Source organism: Primulina eburnea, chromosome 1 (assembly GCF_022965805.1).
Source record: "Primulina eburnea isolate SZY01 chromosome 1, ASM2296580v1, whole genome shotgun sequence".
Lineage (NCBI taxonomy): Eukaryota > Viridiplantae > Streptophyta > Magnoliopsida > Lamiales > Gesneriaceae > Primulina > Primulina eburnea.
The window spans coordinates 64,167,617-64,194,425 of record NC_133101.1 but is presented as its reverse complement, the minus strand read 5'-3'; the positions used below and the strand labels follow the sequence as shown (position 1 = coordinate 64,194,425).

General features: G+C 34.2%; 1 protein-coding gene, 2 long non-coding RNA genes and 1 pseudogene across 4 annotated transcripts; 2 read left to right on the top strand and 2 right to left on the bottom strand.

Annotated features, from left to right (window-relative positions):
• Positions 1–7,726: 7,726 nt before the first annotated feature.
• Positions 7,727–8,966, top strand: LOC140814030 (uncharacterized). The gene is made up of 2 exons (XR_012114057.1): positions 7,727–7,975; positions 8,751–8,966. It is a non-coding gene; the product is annotated as an uncharacterized lncRNA (long non-coding RNA).
• Positions 8,967–10,598: 1,632 nt separating this feature from the next.
• LOC140841233 (CDP-diacylglycerol--serine O-phosphatidyltransferase 1-like) lies at positions 10,599–16,639 on the bottom strand (annotated as a pseudogene).
• A 3,110-nt stretch (positions 16,640–19,749) lies between these two features.
• LOC140841222 (fructose-bisphosphate aldolase 3, chloroplastic-like) lies at positions 19,750–23,258 on the bottom strand. 2 transcript variants are annotated; one of them, XR_012120111.1, is made up of 7 exons: positions 23,019–23,258; positions 21,756–22,025; positions 21,484–21,593; positions 21,301–21,391; positions 20,925–21,194; positions 19,989–20,379; positions 19,750–19,957 (listed from the first exon to the last, which is right to left on the bottom strand). XR_012120111.1 is itself a non-coding variant. In XM_073208492.1 (6 exons), the coding sequence occupies exons 1-6, from the start codon at positions 23,175–23,177 to the stop codon at positions 20,101–20,103; spliced, it is 1,179 nt and encodes a 392-aa protein (XP_073064593.1). In that variant the 5' UTR covers positions 23,178–23,258; the 3' UTR covers positions 19,750–20,100. The 2 variants fall into 2 exon arrangements, 1 of the variants encoding a protein (XP_073064593.1); XM_073208492.1 differs by having other exon boundaries at positions 19,750–20,379.
• A 2,474-nt stretch (positions 23,259–25,732) lies between these two features.
• Positions 25,733–26,799, top strand: LOC140814025 (uncharacterized). Its single transcript, XR_012114056.1, has 3 exons — positions 25,733–25,812; positions 25,892–25,999; positions 26,572–26,799. It is a non-coding gene; the product is annotated as an uncharacterized lncRNA (long non-coding RNA).
• Positions 26,800–26,809: the final 10 nt, after the last annotated feature.

Genomic DNA, 26,809 nt, shown 5'->3' with positions numbered 1-26,809 from the left:
TTCACTGAATGATTGTAGAATTTGAACGGAAACTTGACTTTGTCCATCTCAGTGAGACAGACCCAAATACCCCAAGCTCTTCTGGTAGAAATGTCATCTTCAGTTATCGAAGACACCAGGGGTGTTTCTTCTGTCGGAGGGTCCTTGATAAATTTCTGGACATTTGAATCTGGCCTCCTTAGCTTGATGAAATGAAAGGCTTCATGTGTGCCTTTCCCTGCTGGTTCTGGTGCTGCACTGAAAAAATACAATTCCAGAATATCTCCTCTGGACAAATAATCATTGTTTGCCCAAGTTTCGTGAACAGCTTCCTGGATCCATTTTGGTAAACATGAAATTTCTGGAAAGCTGGGTGATGTAGTATAAACTGAGGCAAGAGCCCCGAATTCATACCATGTCTTGACCTCCTTGGGATATGAATTTTGTTTCATCCATACCCTTGGATATTTTCCTGATACATCAACCCTATTGGTGGCTGGGTTAATGCCAATTCTTGTTTTTAATTTCTCCCAATTCTGCTGGTAATCTGAAATGGAGAAATTGTTGTTTCGTTAGTACCAACCTTAGATTTGCCTGTATCAATTCGAGGCCTAAGGTTGATCTCTCCCTCTTCAATCCCCGAGGTGAAGGGTTGACTTGAGGACTCAAGATAAGGATCAGGAGTCTCAATTTTTGTTTCAGTCGACTCATCTGGTGATGATCCCGACTTAACACTTGTGCAAGGGGTATTTGAATCCCCCGCTACAGGTATAGAGTCATGTACTCGAAAACTCTCCATTTGAGACACCAGTGGTCTCTCAATGCCCTGGAGGATAGGCCTTTGCGTTACAGACCATAACTGAGTATATGCCTGTAAACATCCTGTAATTCGATCAGAGACAATTCTCTTATCAGCTTGTTGTAGCCTTCCCGCAACTTCTGCGTTAACAGCTAACTTGTTGAACTCGGTTTGAAGCATTTCAAGGTGTTCTCTCAAATGCCTCTGCATCTTGATAATAGCATCAATGTCAATGCTGTCCATCTCTTGTTAAAAAATTTGCAAGAATATTTTCATGAGATTTTATTATCATAATATCAAAAATATAATTTTGACATAAAGCTTGCCATCGTAATAATCTAGCCTTCTCCGGTTTAGACTCAATTCTATTCCTTAAAAAAGCTTTAACTTGAGTGTTATAAACTTTTAAAGTGAATTTCTTTGCAAGTAAAAATAACGGCCATTTTTCAAAAGCCCTCTTTACTGCATAAAATTCCTTTTCGTTGATATGCCATCTTATGGCTTCTGCATCTGAGAATAACCCACTACAATATCTGCATGGTTGTTCTCCATCTGGTGTGAGCTTTGTTAATACTGCAGCCCACCAATGATCACTGGCATCGGTATACAATACCAGATCATCCTCGTCTTGAGGAATAGCCATCTTTGGAAGATTTTTGCAAACCTTCTTTAAATGGATAAGTCCTTTTGTGTGTTCGTCTGTCCATATAAATCTAGCATCTTTTTTCAACAATGGACTGAACACCTTCCTGTGTTTTGCTAGGTTTTTAATAAACATCCCAGCAAAATTAACAACCCCTAAAAAACTTTGAAGTTGCTTCTTGTCTTTGAGATTCTCTGGAAAATTCTGCACCTTTTCCACTATGTGTTCTTGCAGAATTATTCCTGACTCATCGATTTCAACTCCGAGGAATTCAATCTTTCTTGTAGCAATGACTGCTTTCTTTTCAGATAAAACCAATCCTTCTTTCTTGCAAACATTAGAGAAAATCTCCAAATGTTTAACATGTTCATTCATATCTTTGGATGCTATTAAAACATCATCGATGTAAACAAACATAAACTTAAAATAATCTTTGAAAAGATTATCCATCTTTCTCTGAAATATCTGGGGTGAGTTAGCCAATCCCATTGGTAATACTTCCCAAATATAATGTCCTTGAGGTGTGGAGAAAGCTGTGAATTTCTTGCTTTTTTCCTGCATCCTAATTTGATAGAATCCGGACTTAAAGTCAAATTTAGAGAATATCTTGGCATTGCGAATGCAACTAATCAAGTGTTCTCTACTAGGTATAAAATACCCATCAAACTCCAGAATTTTATTAATTTCTTGATAATTAATAACCAATCTGGGTTTTCCTCCTTTGATTTCACCATGATTTCTTACCAGAAAACCTGGACTGCTATATGGTGACACACCTGCTTTGATCAAACCAAGGTCCAAATGTTCCTTGATTATAATCTGCATATCCTTTTGATCAATGATGTTCATTGGGATAGGTTTACAACGGACAAATTCATACTCTTTGCCTTCTTTGATTTTAAGGCAAGCTCTGAGTTGATTTTTGTCCCACCATGCCAAGGGATCTTCGTTGTAATTTTCTTTGATCCTCTTCTTGACATCTTCCAATGATACCTTGGATTCAAACTCTACTTCGTTTGTTTGTAGAGTTATCTTGAGGCATTCTATATCTTCTGGTTGGAGTTCTTTATCAGCTCTCAACTGGAGCATTGTTTCTCCAAACCGTCTTGAATCCTTCATTTTTGGGTTCAGAAGTTTTCCTGAATCACCACGCTTGCTGCGAAACTGGATCGGCAATTTTCTGTAAAATGCTTCTCGAAGTCTCTGGACTATGATTTTGTGAGCACATGGTGTTGTGAACACTAATCTTCTAGTCTCATTTTCTTGTGTATAGGATTTGAATATTTGTAGGAAATTATTTCCTAACAATATGTCAGCTCCTGTATCATGAAAATAAATTGGTGGTGTTTTTACCTTGTACCAAGGTGTTTGTCCAGCACCGCCAATCATAATTTCAGTCATCTTAATCCCTTTACTTAAGATTAAGATTCTTCTGGAAAAATCTCTTCCAGCAATCTTTGGTAACTCTTCTTCCAAATTATTTGGAAAAACTCCTCGTTTTGCTGTACATATTCCAGCACCTGAATCAATATATGCAGCAAAGTATTCTGCCTTATATTGTTCATACAACATTCCTATTGGAATGTATATGGAGAATGGACTTGTGGTCATTGGATTTTCCACATTTTATCTTCTGCCATAAACTCCATTCCATATTCTAGACGTTTCCAAGGCTTGTGTTCCTCGAGAAACTCTAGTCCGAGAATCAGTCGATCTGATTCTTTTCCTGGAATTCCTTGAATATGGACTTCCAATTCTCCGATATTAATCAGTCCTTGGTAAGTTCCTATCGTAGGTTGTTCCAAATAGTATATTGAATTACATGGAAATTGATTCCTTTGCTTTGTAATGTCAAATACTATTTCTACCTCTTTCCACCCTTCTGGGCATCTAAGTTTTCCTATTGTAGAAAAACTTTTTAGCTCCTGTTGGGTTTCTATGACAGGCCTTTTATCCCATCTGTAACTTGTAATTCTGTCTCCTTGAAAAGATAGTCTTCTTGATTCCAGTTTAAGACTTTGATTCCTCTGTAGAATCGGTTTGTCTTGGATCTGGATATCTGTTTCCTGTATTAAAGGAAACTCAACTCTTTCTGGATAAATTGCCTGTGCAACTTTTCCGAATATCTCAGGGATTTCTATAAACTCGTTTCTAATAAACAATTCAGAATGATGTGTATTAGATAGAGCATATGAAATATGATAGGTAATAGAATATGGTCTATTACCTTCTTTCATCAACCTTTTTTCCTTGAAGTTCTGATGCAATGTCAAGGCTCGGCTGAAATCTCGATCTGCCAGGTTGTAGGCTATCCTTGGATAGATTACTCCTATAATTTTTCCTGCACAGAGGTTTCCTGAGATTGTCCCCAGTACTGAATCTTGTAGATTCCCCATTCTTTTATCGCATATAGCGATATCAATTGGTGAATCTATCCCTTCTTTGAAAGTAGCCTTTATCATAATTTGTATTGCTCCTATATGAATCCAGGACATAGTCCTTGCTACTTCTATTTTGAGTTTTTGTAATTCCTCCTTGATTTCTTCGGAAGGAATTAACTGCATCTCCATTCTATTTCCTGTTAGTTCCATCGGGATTGTCATTTCCCTTCTAGAAACTTTATAGATTAGATGATGCTTTCTGTTTCTTAGGCCAAGATTTCCTAAGAATTTTTCTACTTGTCCTGCAGAGAAACCTTGATATCTCTGTAGACTTGGGTTTTCTCTCATGATTCTTTGAACCATGTTATGAGATATTGTTGTCTGGCTGAAAAACCCAGACAAATCTTCATGTGTTTCATGTCGAAACACCTCGTCTTCAGTTAGATTCCGATTCTGTTCCATCATATTCTTCCTGACTTAAAACTTCTTCTTCTTCATATATACTTTCATCTGAGGCAATGTCCTCAAATCGGTATACTTGAATAAGATCTTGGTAGTAAACTGCTTCTTCAATATCCGGTGTAGGATCAAAGCGTTTAATACATCTTTTTTCGTTTTCTGGACAATTGGTCGAGATATGACCTCTTGCTCCACATGTCCAGCAATTGCAGTCCTTGAAACTTTCATTGGCCCGAGTATGAGCTCTTCTGAAAGTTTTCTTGGTAGGTGTTCTTCCTGTGCTTCGAGATGTACTCGATGCTTGGGATGATATCCTACTCCTCGATGGTCCGCTTCTTTGTCCAGATTTATAAGATCTGGCTTTCTGTCTAGACCATACAGTTCTTGGTTTCCAAAAACTTCTTCCACTTCTTGCATAAGGATGAGTTCTAAAACTTTTTCTTCTATGCTTCTGTGGTTTACTTCCAATAATTGTTGGAAGATCATTTTCCTTACAACACAAAGGAGTTCTTTTGTTGATACCCCTTAATCGTTTGTAATTCTTTTGTAATGCTGCCATGTGACACCATTTTGCCAATTTTCCTTTGAGGAAAGAGGTTCTTCTTGCCAACGTATCTGGATTGCCAGGTACATATTCCCTTATGAGCATTTCTCTCCAAGGGCTTGGCATTTTTGCGAAGAAAAGCTGCATAGCTATATCTTCTTCGACTCCTGAAATCCATCTATATTTAGTGAATAACATAATGTATTCATCCACTAAACATATGTCATGTAATTCAAGACTATACAGAGCTTGAGTGTATTTCTTTTTCTTCTCTGTATATTGACTATTAAAATAGTCTACCCCTATAAAATGTGCTTTAAATAGGGTAGCCATTTTCCCAGCGATCTCACTAAGAGATTCTCCGACTAGGATTGACTCCTTCATATCTAATGAAGTCATATCCCAAGCAATTTTTACTGATCACATAAGACTCATTTCTAAAAGTTTAATGAATCCTTCTTTATTGAGATCGAGCGTACCTGCTGCGATTCTCATAGCAGATGTCCAATCATCTATGAGATCTTCTCTGTTTTTGAAGTCTAATACATCAAGGTTAAGCATAACCCCGTAAGGATGTATAGGATCCAAAACAGTTTTCCCATAGGGTGTTTGGTGCAAAGGAATTTGGTTTCTCCTTGCCCTTGTCCCTGCTGGGTGTGATCCTCCACCAGTGTGGAAATCAGATTGAGATTCTCTCATGTTTTCATCTTGAGATCCCACACTTTCTCTTGGTGGTGCTTGAGAGGATGACCAGGTTATAGCAGGTGGGGTTTCCCCTACTGCTCTGTTCATCTTCAGATCTACTACTTTGAGATTTGCAAAAGATTCTGCAAGCTCTTGTAGATCGTCTAAACCAATCTTTTCTAAATTTGTCATCAGATAAATTTCTTTTCTGAGACAGACTTGATTAGATTGATCATTTTTTCTTCTTCAGTCAAAGGTTTTGACACTACTCTGGCCTTCTCTTGTTGATGTAACAAAGGTTCAGTACCAAAAGATGGTGGTAACCAACATCCTGAAGTTCGTCTACTAGAACTTGGTTGTTGTTCTAGTTTCTGAATTCTTGTTTGAATATCCTTTAATGTCACAAGAATTTCTTCTTGTTTCTCTAGGATTTTCTCGACTCGTTGTGGTACATAATATAACAAAGTGCCATAACTTTGTACTGTTTTCTGAATTTCTCTAAGATCCAAAGAGAGCTTAGAGGAATCTGGTACTATCTCCAGAAATTTATTATTCTGAATCATAAATTTTTACTTGAGGGTGCTGTTGCTTCCCTTCGTAAGTCTTCTGTCTATACAGATCCATTGTTCTCTGAAGAATTTCTTCTGAGTAGATTTTGAAGTATGTTTTTACGGTTCTTTAGACCTTGTAAACGCATACCTTTTGTTCTGAATTTAGTGAAGCATGTACTTCGCTGTAATTCTTGTTCTAATTGAATTATTTCCAGGGAGATAAATTCAATTTCGGACTGGATAGTAGTCCCTGGCATATTTAACAGATCAATGAAGATCTGGTCTTTTCGACCTGTAAGAGTCTACCTTTTGTGTATGCAAGGTTTAGTAAACCCTGCTGTCTTTCATCAGGAGATAAGTTTCCTCTGTTCTCCTGTTTCTGATATCTAACAATAGTTAGATGAACTTGTGTATATTCTAAAATATTGGAATAGTTCTTGTAAATTATTTTTCTCGAACTAAAGTTCGGATTCATAATTTTCGAAATTCTCCTTCTCATACATTTAGTTACTAGTGATAATAAAATTTGTGTTTGAAATAAATTAACCTTTCGCTCTGATACCATTTTCGGGAGCGCGAGGATCAATTAAACTCAAAATAGAAGACAAGGGTATTTTTGGCATTTTTTTTAAAAATTTTCTCTCTCCAGGTACTAAAACCAAATTTCATATGTTTTGGGTACTGATACCCAATTAATCCTTATATTATTACAAGATTTGAACCAAAATAGTACGCTTTTAAAAAAATATTTTTTACTTTTTCATTTAGTTCAAAAAAATTATTCCACGAAACAACAAATTTTACATATTGCATTTGAAACATAATGTTGCTTAATTATTCTGCACACGCTATGCGTGTATGAATAATCTTTTTATAATTATCGAGGGAATAAAATACTTAAATTAAAAAAATAAAATAAAAATATTTGTTGAAATAATAATAAAAACAAAATTGTAATATTTGTATCAAATAAAGACAAAATTGGAAGAAAAAATTGATGCCTATTTTTGTCTCTATTAAGACTAACCTTAATATATAATATAGATATGGATACACAATTTAAAATATTAAAGATTAAATAAACAGTCGAATAAATTATAAAAGAAAATTGAATATAAGATTAAATAAACAGTCGAATAAATTATGAAAGAAAATTGAATATTAGTAAAACATTCACGTAATAATCTAATTTTTAATTGAAAAATTTCGGAGAAAACATAATTCAGCGGAGAAAACTCATAATGATTTTCTAGATATTAGTTACTTTACATACGCGATGTGTGTGTACAGTCTTTTTTATCATTATCGATGGATTAAAGTGAAATTTGATAAATTATGGAGTGACTAAATTGATATTTGAATTATTGAAATAAAAAAATAAAAATAAAAATGTATGTTGAAATTTAAAAAAACAAAAACAAACAGGTAATATTAGTATTATATAAGAGAAAGTTGGAAAAAAAATTGATGTCTTTCCTAAATACTCCTGTCTTCAACTTTAATAAAATAGTCACGGGTTAAATTTGTGAGACGGATATCTTATTTAGGTTATCCATGAAAAAGTATAATTTTTTATGCTAAAATATTACTTTTTATTGTGAATATAGATATGATTGACTCGTCTCACAGATTAATATCCGTGAGACATTCTCACGTAAGACCCGCTGCGAAACCCACTCATAGAATAGATATAGTTAACTTGATTTTCTAGATATATATCTCTCTTTACACAAAAGGGCGAAAGGGCACAAAAAGCAGGTGGAGATGGTGCTGAGTGTGTTGAAAGGGGAGCCTCTAGTGACGAAATTGGCGGTGGTGGCTAAGTACGGCGTGCTTCCGGCAGCTATGTTGGCCGCCGTGGTGTACTCGCCACCCGATTATGCTCGACCGAAAAAACCATCGCCAGCTTCTTCTTCCCAGTAGGCAGAAGCAAAGGTCATATTTTGTGCTTATCTGTTAACCTTTTCGGCATTCTGCTTTTGTATTTCTCGATTCCGACGTTGCGATTAGGGTTTGTATCTTCTTAGCTTTTTCTTTATGTTCGATGGATCTACTCCGATTTTGGTTTTTGTATGGCTTGAATAGAAAGTAATTGAGATTGGAACTTAATTATCTATTTGTCATAGCTACGTGTCATAGAAACGATTGAACGGATTCGGACATTATTGTGAATTATGATACTTCAAAAAAAATTGGAAAAAAGATTTGCGGGCTGTTTTAGAAATGCTAATTGAACCACGGTTGTGTACGAAGATTGGAAGAAGATGATGGCGACCTCACGTCACAATATTTTCTTAAAGCGATAGGTTTGGTGAAAAAGAATAGTCATTTTGCAAATTATTTAGCTTCGGAGTTGGGTGGAATTCTTTGTTTCTCCTTTCAGATTCTTATAGCATCTTTCCTCCGTATGTTTCTTACATTTATTGCTTCCTCTTTAAACCTTTGCGCTAGAAGGGAATAAGATTTTCTTTACTTGATGTCCATTTGAAGTTGAGTTCAGAGTTTCACGGTTTCCTTTTTGTTATTGACGGCTTCATGTCGTTCAGTTATTTTGCTTTGAGAGGGACCTAGTTATTAAATTTCAAGTGCCATGCAGCACGACTTCAATTCAGAAGTGACATTTGATCGTTTTCTTGCATTTGTTCCCTTCAAATTTTAGATAAATTATGCAAATGATACTGGATTGTCTTGTGATATTGTTTTTATGCAGGTTTTTTGGCTGATGGAATGTGGATCTCTTTGTTGCTCTCCTGATATGTCGGATGAATGTGGTATGCAATAATTATTTGATTTAGTTCTATGCAACCGCTGTAAACTTTTAGGATCTTTGGCATTTCATGCCTCTTGAAGGGCATTGTAATACTTTCTTGATTTTGAGTTTCCAACGTTCTAATGAATTTAATAAACGCTTATGGTTTCTTACCTATTTCTCATGTACGGTGATTTGTCTACTTGTGTAAGCACAAGGATTTGAAATTTAGATGACTTGGTAATAATCTGGAACTGCCACTCTGCAGCATATGCCGATTTTAGGTACATCGAGCCTTTGTAGTCCTATCTCATCTTATAACTCGAAAAAAGGTCTCTGATTTGTCATTTCATTTATTTTACGATAATGTTACTCTCTAGGCACTTCCAAGCAACAAATATTCAATTTTTTGTACAACTCCTTGGGTATAATTTGTCATGTAATTCTCAATGCACTGCCAAGCAACTCGAGTTTCACATAAAACAATGGATTCCTCATTTCTAATCATCTTCGTCGTTCAAGGTTTAGTCATAAATCTACCGAAGTGCGACTGTAAATCTCTCTTCTTCACTACACTCTATTTGAAATTAAAGAAATCCCCCACGTACCTATTTAATCACGACCAAGCTTTAACTTTGTTACCTTAAAGTTTTGGTGTCTTTCTACCCTTCCCCAGTCCTTTTCGTAATTGAAGATTTTCTTAAACAATATTATCTGTAGATCCCGGAATGACGAAACCTATGTAAAAGGCCACAGACATGTAAAATAACACTTGAGTATGTCGTGTAGATAGAATAGGAAGTAGGATTGCTCTTTAACGCACTCAACTCTCTTCCATGGAGGAAAATTGAAGCGTGTCTCGAACCAAAAATTAACATTAAAAGAGAAAATGAAGTGTTTTCAAACTCTGGATTGTGACATATTTTGAATCCCATTTCATATGAAGGGTGGAAAGAAAATTCTTGGTGAGGTTTTAAGGAATTGTTTGGCTGTTAAACTTTGAGAGTCTAGATCATATACTTGCACAAGTCCTCGATGCTAAAAGAAGTTGCATGTTCTTTTTTAAAAAAATAATAATTACATGTTCTAACATTTTCTTAGGATTCTAACATTTTCACTTGGTTAACAAATTTAACTGGGTAGGACCTCATATTTCTAGATGGGTGGAAGTCACATGACGCATATGTGACAAAAACTGTAGCTTAGCGAGGGCTACATGCATATATGCATATCCTCCGAGCCTTATTTGGACAATAAAGTATTTTCTGTTTAATCTCGAACTTTAGATTATTTTATCAATTGTATTTGGCGAGAGTCGATTATAAATCAATGTTATAAAAATACAAACCCATTTATTTGATCCTACTCAAGAGAACAAATTTTATCCATTTTTTTCCTTTGTGCGCGAGCGTATATATGAATATAAAAAAATGCTACCTCAAGACTCGACCCGCCGGCTTGATAGTATTTTTTAATTTTTTTAAAAAATAATAAATGAATTTTTTATTCCACATCCGTGATATTTAGGAATTTAAATGGATGAAACACGTGCAAGAAAATTAAATTTAAAAAAATGCACATACTAACAATATTGTTTTGCAATAATCAATGAAGTATACTAAAATTCCAACCCCAAAAAATTTTTTTTTTTTACTGAAATTTGACAAGCTCGTTGCTTCACAATCTTTGTCTTCAGAAATTAAACGTGGCAATCATTTAAAGATCTTCACAATCTTTAGAAAAAAAAGGTATAAACTCTGTTGTCCGGCACAAAAAAGAAATGGCAATTTCAAACAAGTATCTAAAAATTATTTCTTTCAAGTAAAAAAATGTTAAATTAAATCACATAATTTTTAGTTTCAAATTAACACGAACATGGTCTTCGAAAATTATTATTACACTTGTGTCAGTCAATGAAATTAGTATACAAGAATTGAGGTTCCTACAGCATCAAGTGTAAAAATCTAGCCTAATGGAGAAATCATTTACAATTAAAAACCCCGGCATATGTACAGGGTAATCTCAAAAAAGAAGGGAGGGAGGCAGTCTTGAAGAAGCTGACAAATCTTATGTTCTACAATTGTATTTTATCTATCGTTCTACCACATGTTTGAATGAATGAATGAATGACATGAATAGAACATAAGATAAAATACAATTATATAAAACAAAATAGATTAACTCATTGCAGCTTCCTTGTCGTCAGTCTGTGCAGTTGCCATGACCATGTAGCCAAGACTATCACAAGCCACATCCCAACACACATCCAAAGTATAACCAACCATTTTGGCATGGAATTAGGAAATAATCCTGGAAAATCAGCAATATAGTTAATCAGGTCCTGTTGAATTTAAGACACTGACGAGTAAGGTTGTGATCGCACCTTTTCCAAACTTGACGCAGATGAGGAGTTCCACTATGCATATAGCAAGGGAGAGCCAGCATAATGCTCCCACTTTCTTCACCGGTTTCCTAAATATAACCGAACAAGAGATCGTGTCATCTCATGAGAAAATCGAAATTTTCGTGCATGCGTAGCAGCACGTGCAAAGTGTGGAAGAAAAGAGAAACACCTGTCCTGTAGGTAAGAATTATACTCGCGAATTGTTGGCATAGCAATTAGCCACCACAAAACTAGCCTGTATACGATGAGGGGGTTTCGAGGAGGAATCCAAAGACAGAACTTCAAAAGAATGTATTCAGCTCTACGGTCAAGAAAATTATGCAAAGGCTAAGAACTTGAATGAATCGCAATGGACCAAGAAAAGGGTTCCATTCATCTTTATCCCACAGGGCCGGTGTAAACTGCCAAAGTGTTCTTTTCACCTGAAAAGTTCAGACTAAGCAATTATTTCCTACTTCTATGTTTCGCACAACATAGTCAAATCATGGCACCAAGATTGAAGCCCATGACAATATATGTAACGAGTTCATAGCTGCAAATAAAGAAATGTTACAAACCAACGTACTTTGCTCATGATGTTTGGCTGCCGGCTTATTCCAACCCACTCGTAAGTTTTACCATCAAAATATCGAACAGTATGCATTCCAGCCCAAATACCTGTTATCAAGCACATAATTAGTAGCCAAGTTAAATTCTATTTTACCCCCCAAGTTTGGGTTTATAACTTGCCAACCGAGAAATGTGGTAAAACCATTCAGGTCAGTTAGCCATCGAATTAGTCATTTAGGTTGACATTCAATTCATTTGAAAAATTAGCAGGTACATGTTTATACCCATATTATACATATACTAACAGCATTATCACTGCCAAAGCTAAATATGATGAATTTAAAGAACAGAAGGAGAATGATAATAACTTCATACCGAACCAGTTGCAGATTAAGACATCAAGAATGATGCTGTCCCACCAGCATTCATTGAAATTTGGTAACATGTGCCTAAACGTAAACTGAAAACACAAGACAAAAAATCAAACAAAAGACACATATTTACAAGTTTCTAGAAACTGAATGGAGAGGATCAGAACCATACACAAGATGAAGGCCTACCTCCATTAACTCAAATCCAATCGAAAGTGCCCATAGAAGAGGCTGATTACGTATCATTATAGCTTTCCCCCACCATCCGAGGATATGAGCCAGAACAAACTCATCAAAAAGTGTCTCCTAAAACATATTAAACCAAAGTGTATGTAGATGATCACAATATCAATTTATGGTAAGACAAATATAGATATCAAAGAAGGAATGTGAAAGTAGAAATCATACATAAACGTTCTTAAACCTGCTTGTTGGATTTTCAGGCATATAAATTCGGCAATCAGCTCCATAGGATCTTTCGGGAAGTTCTGTATCGGAAAATTTGCATATAGCTTCAGTAAACAATGATCCAACAAAGTTCCAGTGATCTATAATTCGTGTTGACTACAAGGCTGATGATGTAAAACTTACAAACCTAACTTGTGAGCTTTTCACACCAGCTTGAAAAATACATGATTCAAATTCGAAATAAATGATCTCAAACTGAACTCTAGTATGCTTGATAATTTTTTAGCTAAATTCAAAGACAAATTGTTTCGTTTTTTATGGCTAGCACACTTACACAATCTCACAAGTCACAATTAGAGTATTTGCTGCTATAGTTCAATAATAAAATTCGAAACAAAGCATCGATCGATCCCAATGCAGTAAAATTCCCGAGCTTCAAGATGGTTCAATGAAAAATTATCTCAAGCTCTGACTTAATAAAATACTAGTATTTGACTTATTTCAATATTTGTCACCCCAAGTGATGACATGCAGTACCACAACCAAATAAGAAAAACCAAATTATTTGACGGATTAATATAATGCCCAAATCCCTTACCGACACCTAGATCTGGATGCAGGTATCTCATGAAATGTCGAGCATCATCACGCCTCTGGAAATAACAAATGTTCAGGGGCATCAAAATCCTCAATAAGAAAAAAGGAACTGAAACGTTTAAATTTGTCCTAAGATCAATCACTGTATTTACTAAATTACCAAGTTTTCAATCACACATTAATGCTGCTAATCAAAACATAAATTAATCAACACATATTAGCTCTGCTACATATATATCCATGCAAAGTGCGAATAGTAACCTTCCTTTTTTGGTTCAACTATCGAACGATGCCCAATAGAAGATAAATCATCAATATCTATCATGGTGGTACACTATTTGGGAAAACATATCCAGGTGATTTATGTGCGCCACTTTATAGCATGATAAATAATGGCAATAAATTTATTCCTTGTCACTACCAAAAAAAAAAACTAACACTCGTCAAAGTAACTTCGCAGAAACAAGTTCAAATCTGACCTGGAAAAGCAAAAATGTCAATGCGGTGAGGTAAATGACAGCCATTCCATGGACAAGGCGCCAAATTGCAGGATGCGGCCGAGATAGTACACTATAAGAAAATATACGATCTTAATGGGTGATGGACAAATGAAAATTGACATGCAAACAGGTAAGTATAGAAATTTGAGCACCAATTCCAACATTCATGAAGATGTTCCATGGTAAAATTCACTAAAGTATCGAAACCTTGTAAAAAAAATTTTAGCCTCTCCTATTCGCCAATATTGGCAACATTTTGGTAGGGAAAAAATACCCCACATAAGAAATGAGCTTGTTTCTTGTCTTCCCCACGATGTTTGTAACTTTGGATGTGTGGGAACATATAAAACAGATGCAACTCCGTTTTACTTTGTAATGGACAATAAATAGGTTCAAGTAAATTACCGATAATCAAAATCATGTGTTTTGATTAACGCATAGAAACCGTCTTTTCACATCTGATTACTATATGGGGTACACAATAAAACAAATAAGTCAGCTTTCCTAATATACATATAAAAGCAAGTGAATTTAAAAATCCCGAGTAACTGCTTCAACCCGAGATGGAAAAAAACAGGAATCATGCACAACGATATCATCTATTATTAAATTTACTGTAAACTGGGATAAAAAAGGAATCTGTTGTTATAAAACAGAAGTATATGAAGGAGCTAGCACCTACGTCGAAGGAGCTTGTAACAAGCAATAAGCGAGAAACACTGCAATCATTGCCCATACACCCCTGAAAAAGCAGTAAGAGAGAGCATTTGAAGTTTGAACAAGTCTATAAAAGAAACAAAATAAATGAAAAAGGGACATGTGAACACAGTAAAATAAAAGACATGAGGTAGATTGCACACAATTTAGCAAATGCTCACCTTTTCACAGAGGTGACAATATCATTTTCAGCACTACCTTCAGGATCAAGCACCCCGCTTGCGCATCTGGAAGAATGTTCAAACAGGTAGATTAGAGCAGAATTAAAATCTTCCAACTAATTCAGTGTTTCATTAGATGCTTCTTTTTTGTTCTCGTATTATTTTTCCATTATTTCAAGAAGAAAAAAGTTGCCAAAAGTTGATTCGTTAATGAAACATGCAAGCGATGATTTATAGATCCAGATGAATAGAATAGACCCAGTAAGCTGATAATCAATTGGTCCATCATCAACACAATCTTGGAAAACTGAAAATTTTGAAGGACTAAAAAATTAAGCAACTTACATGAGAAAGCATGCACCAATAAATAAAAATGTAATGGTATGCGGCTTGTATGCCCAGGAAGTCCATAGATCAAACTCATAATCTATACTTGATGAATTCACATCACCATTTTGATGTGGAACAAAATCCTTAAGTCTGGCTTTCTGATGACCGTTAACTTCCATACTACAAAATATCAGCTACGAAGATTTCTCACTGCAAGTCAAGAAATAAAGTGATTGCATGCATAACCTTCTTACAAGGTACATAATATAAATAGAAAAATAACAAAAGAACATATCCTTTACAAGAAGAAAAACGAGGAAAATGACAAACAAAAAATCATTAAAACTATTTGCACTTGATGCATTTGTTAATACCCCGATTTCTTTTTAAAAAATAAACCAATTTCCACTGCCATCACATGGTGCAAAAATAGCAACAGATCCTTCCTGTCCGTATTAATGTTGTGATAGAATGAAAAATATGGAGGACACCTTCCAAGAATCAACTCGCAACTCCCACGTTTTTTCTTGCGCAAACAGAATCTAGACCCAGGATCATGGACAATATCTAAATATAACTTATAAACACTTAATTGTGTAAAATAACAATATTAATATACAACACATAGCAGAAGGTGAGATAACAAACATCAAGTAGCAACGGTGATATCCATTCTCACCGGTGATATCTATTCTCACCTTTGCTAGCCTTATTTTAAACATACTATCCTACGCATCAAAATACAAGCATAAAATGGCTTGCGATAACTCAAAACTTCCCTGGTTAAAAGGTGTGTAATGAGAATAAAAATAAAAAAAGCCAGACATTGTAACGATAAAAGAATCTTTCTGTTCATATTAAGTTTCAGAAGACAACTATGAACTACAGGAATCAAGATAAGAATCTTAAGTACTTTTATACCTTTACGCTTACAAAGACCAAATAGCCTTGTGTAATCCATGAAAAGTAAATAAAAACCTTACAAAACAGGCTGTATAGAATTAACTAAATTTTCACCGAAGGATTAAAAAAACAGACAGGATAAAATTGAGGTCACCATCAACCCGGACTAATATCAAAACCAAACCTCAGAAAAAGCTTTTATTGCATGCAATTAAAAAGCAACAAAATGAAGTAAAATCATTGAACCTACAAAAAGTCACTTTCCAACTAAAATTTCGATTAATTAGAGAAAAATAAAGCTGACCCATCATTCGAAGAACAGTGCATGCTACAAAAGAACGATCCCTGAAATAATTAAACGAGACAATCATCCCCAAACAAGTACAACTACCTGCATAATCATGCATACATCTCATATACAATCCAAATACATTAATTCAAAGATGTAAACTAGATTCAATCCAAGAGCAATTAGTGCGATGTAACAAGAAACGGGTCGTTTAATTTGTAATCAAAATGAACAATCTCCATACTGACGTCGAGATAGGCTGGTAAGCGATACCCCAGCAGCACGATTGGATGGCAAAGCAACCTCTTCCGTCAGATCAAATACAAGGAGAAAGAAATCAAGAATGCGGGAGCCAGAGTTATCTAGATTTGGGAAAGAAGACGAAAGAAGCAGCAAGAACAGCTCCACTAAAAGATAACTCGCACTCAACACATCCGATCACTGGTAAGTTTGTGTGAATGTAATGTATATTATGTATGAGTGTTTATGTGTGTGACGATATATATAGCGAATGTTCGTGTACAAAAAGGAGCAATTTTTTGCAGTGAGAAAGCGAAAGATCGGGTTTTGATTTCAGCAATGGCGAAAAGGTAGTGACGTGCGAAACGGTACGGTGGTCAAAGCTTGGACTCTTCGTTGAATTTTTGCTATAATTTGTTTTTAAGTTGCCATATTAATTCTGTATAAACTCGCGAGTTTCCGACAAAGAAAATTTCATATCAAGGAAAGAGAATTTCATCGATTCATAGAAATTGATTACTCATCGATGCTATATACTTGTGATAATTTCATTTTTCGTCTAATGTAGTTTCCATATTTAATATAATTTTCTCCACTATTTTTTCAGTATACCCCAAATATATTTCCACCTCTTAGTCCTGGATTTTGAACTGAAATCATCATTTGCAAACAAGGTAGAATATATTTCTAGAGGACGTTCGAGTTGGTAGAATAGATGGATTTTTGATTAATAATCATGAGTTCGATTTTTTCTTATCAATATTTCTCAGACGAGTCTGTCGTACATAGTTTGTCTAATACTATTTACTAAACTGGTGTGGTTTGCAAGCTATTGTGTTATATAAAAGATTTAGCCAATGTACATAAAAATTAACGGTTATGATTGTCATCTTCATGAAAATAAATAAATAAATGGAGTTGAACCTCATGTTAGAAAAGACATAGAGTTATTATATCCAACTGATTTTTTTTTTTCAATATTTCCCAAACATGAACAATAAAAGAATCTAAAAGGTAAAATCAAAACTGTTTATATATATATATATATATATATATATATATATATATATATATTTCTCAAGTGTCTATTATTATTATTATTATTATTATTATTATTATTATTATTATTATTATTATTATTATATCACGGGGAAGAAATAAATAGTGGTAATTGTTGCGTAATATTTAGACCATTTAAAGGTCCACTTTCTTAACATGATGACGTGATTGCCTAAATGTGGGAAACTATAAGCTTTCAGAGTGTGGCCATTAAGGATTTTTTATTATCCAATAAGAAAAATTTAAAAGTCCCATCAACTTAATTAGTGTTTGCATTGTTTCCACACGAACATAATTCAATATAATGTCTCAAATCTTTCGTACATAACTTCGAATTCTTTAAAATCCCACTAATTTGAAATAATTTTTATGAATCCAACAAAATCTCACCAATATTTGTGGTTTTAACTTCATATTTCAGACAGGCGAAACCATGATTTCTCTGTGCTATTTCAGGAGAAGAACTCCCTTTAATTTGTATGTATAAATTAATTAAACCTCTCATATTGGACGGGGGATCCATATATATTATTGTTTGGGAAATAAAAAATTATTGCTGTAACACAATGCAGGAGGTAAAACACACTCATGCAAATAGATTTTGCCTTGCATTTGTCATATTCCAATTCCCCACAAATTAAATCATTTTTTACTAATTAAAGTGAATAATTTATAAGACTAATGAGTGATATATAAGGACAGTTCAACACATAACAGTAAACTTGACTATGATATCATGTTAATATTATGATTTGACTTAATTCTAGTTAAAAAGATAGCTTCAGAGGAGGATTGTGCAAGTCCATATAGACAATCCAATATATAACGGTAAACCTGACTTTGATATCATGTTAATGTTACGACTTGAATTAATTTCACACTAAGAGCTAGCTCAAAATTAAAAGAGGATTGTACATGTTTATATATATATATATATATATATATATATATATAAGTCTAAAAAACTTAATTCAATTGATATGAGACATCTAATACAAAGAAGGACACATTTCAAGTCACATCCAGTTTATTTATTTTTAAAAAGAAAAAAGAAAGAAAAAGAAGCTTTAGCGTCAATTCAAATGAATAATGGATTAGTGGTATGTACTGTAATGGTGGCCAATTCACCCCAGCAAACACAGTGTTGAGTACAAAATGTGGTCACACATTGAGTTGGATTAGGTCGAAAATCACAACGTAGGCCATATGATTTCCTCCAAATTTTTACAAATATAAAAATACATTTAAATTTAGTGATGATATTTTTTCTATGTTCTAACATAATATATATACTAGTTACTCTTCACACGCGTTGCGTGTGTGTACAATCTTTTTTATCATTATCAATAGACTAAAGTGAAAATTGACAAATTATAGAAGGTCTAAATTGATATTTGAATGATTGAAATAAAAATAAAAGTGTGTGTTGAAATTAAAAAACAAAAGTGTAATATTACTATAACTGTAAGGGTAAAACTGGAAAAAAAGATGGTGTCCTCCTTGACAGTTTTTCTAATGTGTTCAGCCTTAATAAATAGTATATATATATATATATATATATATATATATATATATATATATATATATATATATATTATTTAATTAATTTGGCAGTGACACGTAATGAAACAATGGAAGCAGCATAGTTTCCCAAGTTGTCTTGGGCTAAGATTCCATTTCCCTCAAAATTATCAACCTAATCAATTACATGATTCCGACAGCCATATCAATGTTGCATTTCCAGGACACGCACTTTACTATTCTATTACTATTATTATTATTTTTACTTTTTAAAATTACAATTATACATAAAATATATATAAATAATATAGTATTTACAACGCATAATATTTTTGACAGCCAAAAAAATTATTCGGATAGTTTACATGAATTAAATATAGATATGGTACAATGTGGTATCTTTTTGATAAATTTAGTGACATATTAGATCGTGGGCAAAAATAAACTGTTTTATGCTAAATATAAAATTTATGGTACACATATTTCAAACAAATCATTGGTGACCATACAATGTGCTTAAATTTAAAGTTACATCGTGATTCATGATTTGTTTTTATCAAATTATCCATATTTGAAATGCATCATTAAATTAATTAAATATTATAAAATAGCAGAACGTTGAAGTCTGATTGATTTTTTGGCAAACAAATTTTTTGAAGATTGTAAAAAAAACGAGCATTGATGTCTGATGAGATGCTGGTACTGAGGCCCTGAATTTGAATTTAATTTAATAAATACTTGGTTTAAATGGGATGTTATACTCATTTGTTGACAGCCGGACGGTGGAATGAACCAAGAGCCAACACTTCATACGTATTTTATGTTGTTAAGTTTCGAGCCAATGAAATATTTAAAAATTGAGAAATATTGAAAATAATCTCTTGTAAATACGGAAGATATAAAACATATAGTAAGAGAAATTGTAAATGGTGAAAATTATAGAATTCAGGCTTTCTGACATAGCCCACACAGGCATCATTCAGTTTTATAAACCTCATCATAAAACCAGCAGATGTCAACTCCATCTGAAGGTACAAACGCGACCGAGTCCTTTATAAGGAAAAACTAGCACTGCACCAGTTGCCTTACTAAGATTTTTTCAAGCATGCATAATTAAAGCTAAAAAGCCAATAAAAAAACAAAGGAGGACATAAAACAAGCTCTTGTATGCAATCTCCTCAGCACCCAAAGCTAGCAGAAGGCGTCACTAACCAAACACCAAAAACCTAGCAGTAAACGCAGCTTTATCGGCGAGGATTCACTTAGTACGTGTAACCTTTGACGAACATTCCCTTCTTAGCCTCCTCACTCTCATCCTCGGCTGAGTATTTCCCCAGCTGGGCCAATGAGTTTGCCTTTGCACGCACCAGAAGTGATTTCTGTGCAGCCTCTATATTCTCTGGGTGTCCTTGCCATGTCTTTAGGACACTGTTCTGCAATGCTCGAGCATAGGAGAAGGAAACATGCCATGGGTTGGGACTTTGGTTCATCGCGTTGAGGTTCAATGTCGCTTCTACTTCAGATTGTCCTCCTGACAAGAACTAAAAGATGAAAAAAATACGTTAGAATGGTGTGTCGTCCAATGCAGGCATAAATATAAATGTTGGCTTTGGCAGATAAAACAAGAAAAACATGACTTACGATACGATTTATTTCTCATGCAAGTATTCACTTCAAGCTGTACCAATTACTCTTGAATTTGTTCAATGTTGTATGAAAACAACCATAATAAGACTCATAAACTCATTATAAAGACGACTTAGTAGTTAATTTCACTTAATTAATAAATTTGCTAATGTTAGCAAACTACTTTGGTATCAAGGCCTTTAAAGAATCATAATTACCAGTGTTCATAATTCGATTAAATAACATAAACAAACCGTAAATGAACTAAGCCAAATAAATTATTTGGTTACCATAGATATATAACCATACCTTAACTCACCGGTACCCTATGTGGAGCAAGGACTATAAATGATCAAACAACTTAAACAAAAAGGTATAAAAAAAATTCTGCATAAAAACCAGAAGAAACAGAGGGTAGTAGTTATGAATTGTGACCACTAACGAATGCATGAGTTAGTACCATGATTCCTGGAACAGTAGGAGGCACTCTTCTTTTGAGCATAGTGAGAGTATACTTGGCGATGGTTTCTGCAGAAGCCTTCTCTTTGTGGTCAGCACCGGGAGTTACCATGCTAGGTTTAAGTAAAATCCCTTCAAAGGCAACACTATTCTCTGCCAAGTAGTAGAAGACCTCAGCCCAGACTTTCTCTGCCACTTCAAGAGTCCTCTCAATTGGGTGGTCTCCATCAAGAAGAATCTCAGGTTCCACAATCGGCACAAGACCATTATCCTGCATACAAAACACGAAATACGTCTAGCTTTCTTCGATTCGAGGTTGAGAATATCATAAAAGATGGAACTGGAATAAATAGATGTATTGACATTTTAAAAGATACCTGAGAAATGGCAGCATAGCGAGCTAGACCCCAAGCTGCTTCTTTAACAGCCAAAGCAGAGGGACCACATGGGATGCTCACAACAGTTCTCCTATATTACTTGGATTCAACGGAATCAAGGGTGGTAAATAAACTAAGATTGTGTTCCATATTTCAAACTTGACTTTAGGACAAAGACAGTACCATTTCGCAAAACGAGCCCCTTGCTTATAGTATTCAGCAGAGCGGGATGCCAATCCGTCTAAACCCTGGCACCAAGATTCATTGTTTGATCCTGGTAGAGGAACCAAACCCTGTCGTATAAAATAAAAGGAAACACAGAAAGTAAGAAATTAACAAAGAGGTCAAAGCATCACAAAGTATTTTGTAGGCAGCATGAAACATTATGTCAAACATCATTCTATGGATATGCTGTTGTATATTTCAAACCAAATTGACCTTCATTAAAAGCTCACCTTGTCAACTTTGATACCAGGTACAATATTCTCATCACGCAAACAATCCACAAATTTTTTCCCATCTGTCGTGGACTGGTAAAGTGTCTCCTCAAAGAGAATAGCGCCAGAAATATAATCACCAAGGCCAGGAGTAGTCAGCAGAAGTTGCCTATATGCCTGTCGGTTGGTTTCTGTGTTGTCAAGTCCAATGGAAGCCAAGCGCTTTCCGCAAGTAGCATTTGATTCATCAATTGCAAGTATCCCCCGACCTGGAGAAGCAATTGATTTCTATTTCCAACAAAAACAAACATAAACAACTTCAGCAAGGACAATAAGCTTTAAGTCACAAATCATAAGCAAATGCAGTAAACCATTGGATGTTGGATTAAAATACTTCAAGTTAGTTCCTCCCATAATAACTTTATTTGATGAGAATTAATGTACAAAATAGGCATTAAAAATATTTAAAATAGAATAGTACAATTTAAAGTTTAGAACTTTATCAACCAGAAAACAGAAGATCAAGGAGAAGAAAATGAAAAACACGGTAAGAAAACAAGAATGATGCAATGCATACTCGTTTTCAAAACTATTGATTAAGAGGCCAATATCCTATGCACACCATTCAAAAGAAGTGATATGGTTGAGACTTAATCGACCAACTTACAAATGATAATACATGAAATAGAAGAGAGAACTCTAGAAATTTTAAGAGTTAACTGTGCAGGTCAGCTTGCATGTTAATGAAAAAAGAAGTCGTCAAAATACAAAGGCGTGAAATATGACCTTACAACACCTCTGCACCGTGAACCTTAGAGCATACAGGAAATTTTAATGTTAACCTTTTAAAATAGCTAGAAGATCTCCAATTGAACTATTGGACCAACTTTTCAAGGGCTTTCAGAGTAATATCAACTTTCTCAGCACGAATACAGAGCATTAATCATCTTGAAATCAAATTTACAAGTAATCAGTGCGTATATGGATGGTTTCTCAATAAATATGCGAAGGAAAAACAAATATATTAAAGCTAAAACTGCAGGAAAATTATGCAACATCTAAAGTCTTCAGAACAACAAACAACAAATCACATATAGCACGGAAGCATTCAATTCTCGCACACTAAAACAAATACAAGGGCAAAGTTTCATTTTTTTACATACTACGTAGCAAGAAAAAACAAAACCGGAAAAAGAGAATCCAATACACTTTAAGAATCGGTGCACAAACAATTATTTGACTATCCTATCAGATGATCCAACAATCAAACTAAACGCTTACAGCGGTTTTGATGAGTTCATCGGTATACGATCCGGCTCGGATGACGGAGACACGGCGATTGAAACGAGCCGCCGATCCTGACCGTTGATTGATTGAATGTTGACCGGCGATCCACGACGAGGAGGAGGCGTTGAATTTCACAGCAGCCGAGCAAGCCATCACCAGAGGAGCTGAAGAAATTTTTTGGATGTGTACTGTGAAAAGGGACAGTTCAATTTTTCTCGTAAGCGGATCCACCTAACACAGCATAGTTGTACTTGAGCAGGAAAGCGATGATATTAATGGCATTTTGCTCCTCAAACTATGCCTCTCATCTTTTTAGAACCCCGTTACTATAAATTATATTAGTTTCTCACCCCGTTTACCATTTTCATGCGATAATTGGTTTTTAAAATGTTTATTTAAAGAATCAGTTTCGGTCAAAATTTGTTGGGGCAAAAGGGATGGGTCAGAATTTTTTCTGGTCCAATTTTTTTTTTTAATTTTTTATCACCCATGATATGAATCTCAACCCTTGATCTTGGGTGTGGGCAGGATCGAACCTTCCGGGCAAAAGTCGACAGCTTGAACAGGAATACTTGAACGGAGATTCTGAATCAGCCTAAAATCTGAAAATAATGCTTACGTGATCAAATTTATAATAGCTATCGCGTCCCTTGACCTCAAGAACGGGCAACTGCACTGAAAACTTCTGCATCATTGTTTACTTAACAATGCCTTCGGTAGCATGAGATTCGAGAGAATTTGAAATTGAATCGAAAAAATCAAGTGTTTTAAAATTTTGTAACAGGAATCGTAACTTATAGATAGATTATAGAAAGTTAATCCTTTTCCTGTGTTTGGATACTTAAATTTCGGATTTGGATTTAGAAGTAGATTTTTTTGATTTAGATATTGGATTTAGAATTTTATCATTTCTTGTTTGGAAAAAACAAGAGTTGAATTTTTAAAATTAAAAATTTATTAAAATAATCTTAATTAGCTAGGACAAAAATCAAAATTTAAAACATATTATTCACATTATTAAAAGCTAAAAAATTTAAATTAATTTTATCGTATATTTCCATATATCATTTCAATTATATGTTTGTGTTATACAAATTACATAAACTCTTGAATAATTAATTAAATAATATTAACCAATATAAAATGAATTATTAAAATAAAATAATAAAACATAACGGCTAAATATTCAAATTTAATTATACAAAATAAATTATTTTTAAAATTAAATATTCAACCAAGTACTGATTCTATAAATAGAAAAATAAATTATTCCATTAAATTTGATCAGTTTTTGAGAAATGAATATGATTTAGTTTATTTTTATATTTTGGGACATATTACTATTTTTTTTTTTTAAAAAAAAAAAGAAGTTAACGAGGACCCCGAATATTGCTTCCATGCGAAGTTTATAGCGACAATTTTGTCCTTTGGTGAAGGCAATAAAATAAAATCCAACCAGTTTTCCAACCTCCTCGTCCATTTAAGGAAAGGAAATAGCTTACATCTCGTTCGTTTCGGAAAATCAAGTGCTAATCCAATTGCCCACTTATCTGGGTTCTTAATTCGGTGAGCCATATCAAAGCTTTCCCCCACTCTACCTGTGATGGAGTAAACTGATGCAAACGGGATAAGTTAATGTGATTTCAGGAACCATGGACGCCCGTTTTCTATTGTTTATTCTTTTTCTCTTTTTTTTTCCTCCCTGCTTTAAGTCGATCGATTCGATTATATGGAAGGATTTGATGGGATTTCGTTAAAGACTTTTTTTTACTATTTTTTTTTTTGTATTTGGTCTTTGTTTTCAATTTTCTGGTTTCTTCTGACATATCCCAGTCCCCGACTCTCCCCTTTTGTCAGCGTGTTGCCCTTTAACCACTTGTGCTTATGTATAACTACCGTGTTTGATTTTCTTATAGGTCATGCAGCACTCATAAGATGTAACCTAAGGTGTTATAACAAGGGATGGAGATTGGAACCGGGGATTCATGGGATGTATTTTTAGAGCTCTACACACCAATATCGTACTGATGTGGACAAAATAATATCTGGAGAGAGATAAGAAACAGAGTTTTGTCTGAGGAATTGAGGGTTCTATTATTGATTTTGATTTGATTGTATTTGTTTTTCTTTTATAGATTTTTTGGAATGGAATTGAATATCCAGAAACAATGTTTTTTTTTCAGTTGATTGATTATTCTTTATCTTTGCTGCTGTCCTGAGAGTTGATTGTTAGTCGTGTTGGAATAAGAAGAGAGTTTTTTTATCCTTCTAATTTGAATTGCTTAGGCGACAGAAGGTGTGAGTGGAGTGCACTTCACTCGACATAACTTTTCTTTCTTTCCTTTTCACGAATTGGTGAAAAGATACTTATAAATCGTTGAGTGGAGGATAGTTCATGGGTAGCCCAGGATCGAATAATATACTCGCTGGAGCTCATGTTGGATTATCTGGGCCAATTTCAACTGGTGGCCCCACTGAATTCGATGTTATTAAGACCAGACAATTGGAAAAGGTTTGTTTTTTACATCTATTTTTTATGTGCTTCTGCTAATCAATTTATTTGTTTTTCAGAATTGATATATGTTCTGTTTGAGATTAAAAAAACTTAATTTAATTGTGTTTCTGACCATTTAATTAAGTTATCTATTGACAATGGGTTGATTATGAAAAGGGAATGGCTTTTTATCTTACCCAGCGTTTTTGCTATCGTTTCTTGCAGATGCAGGCTTGTATGAAAAGTCATGAAGAAGCTATTAAGAGAGAGGAAGTTTTAGGGAGATTGGATCAGGTCATCCTCTTGTAATATATAATTATCGAATTGTAGTTGACCTGATAAAATAGATTACTGATCTGTGATATGTTCACAGATTTTGAAGACTTGGGTGAAGAATATTAGTCGTGCTAAAGGTTTTAATGAGCAGATGGTTCATGAGGCAAATGCGAAAATTTTCACTTTTGGTTCTTATAGACTTGGTGTACGGAATTTTATCTTCTCTTTTTCTTTACATTATTTTGGTTATTTTATATCATATTTTTTCCATTTCCATTTCCATTTCCATTTCCATTTCCATTTTCCTTTCATAATTTTCTCATTGAATGATGTTTCCTGTTAATGTGATGCAACCATAGCTACTCTGAATTATTTGTGCTGTTATTGGGATTCTATGTATAAAGATGGTCAATTTGGTGGTTGGCGAATCTCAAGACTATTAATGGTCCATCCTTTTTCTTAAGTGTTTTATGTAGTTTTTAAGGTTTTATCCGAATAAATATTAAGGTACCTGCTCTCCTGACTATTTTACACAGCCACAATTTAATTGGGCTGTTCTCATTTCGTGGTTATTGTACGTACTGATTTTGCTAATTCCTGTCATACTATTTATGTTTATATAATTGGTGATCTCTTATGACCAATTTCGTATTCCACTCGCAAATCCATGGATGATCTCTTTCTTATTCCATTTTGTTTCATTGTTTGTGGCCACAGAATATCTGTACTAATTTCTTTTTCTATGAAACTTAGTTAAAATTTTTGTTGCAATTTCAGAAATAATATTTGCTAGGCTTTTGAGCATCATCATATAAAGCATGTTGAGTCAGATGGCTACATCACTCGATTTACATGCAAAAAACTGAAGCTTGTTAGATTTGGTGGCTGTGTTCTAAAAATTGCAGAGCAAAAGCATGTAAATGGATGACGCTAGAGGATGGACATAATGGGATTGTGATTCTTTTGTGTATTCCAATCTCGTGTATTCTTAATCCAAATTTTGTGTACAAGTCTA

What these genes read in the sequence shown, in the direction of transcription:
- LOC140841222 (XM_073208492.1), bottom strand. Translation starts at nt 23,177, where the DNA reads ATGGCTTGCTCGGCTGCTGTGAAATTCAACGCCTCCTCCTCGTCGTGG. An exon ending in GGGGCTCGTTTTGCGAAATG is followed by an intron (nt 21,392 to 21,483) that starts GTACTGTCTTTG and finishes CAAGTAATATAG; the next exon opens with GAGAACTGTTGTGAGCATCC. An exon ending in GCTATGCTGCCATTTCTCAG is followed by an intron (nt 21,195 to 21,300) that starts GTATCTTTTAAA and finishes TTTTGTATGCAG; the next exon opens with GATAATGGTCTTGTGCCGAT.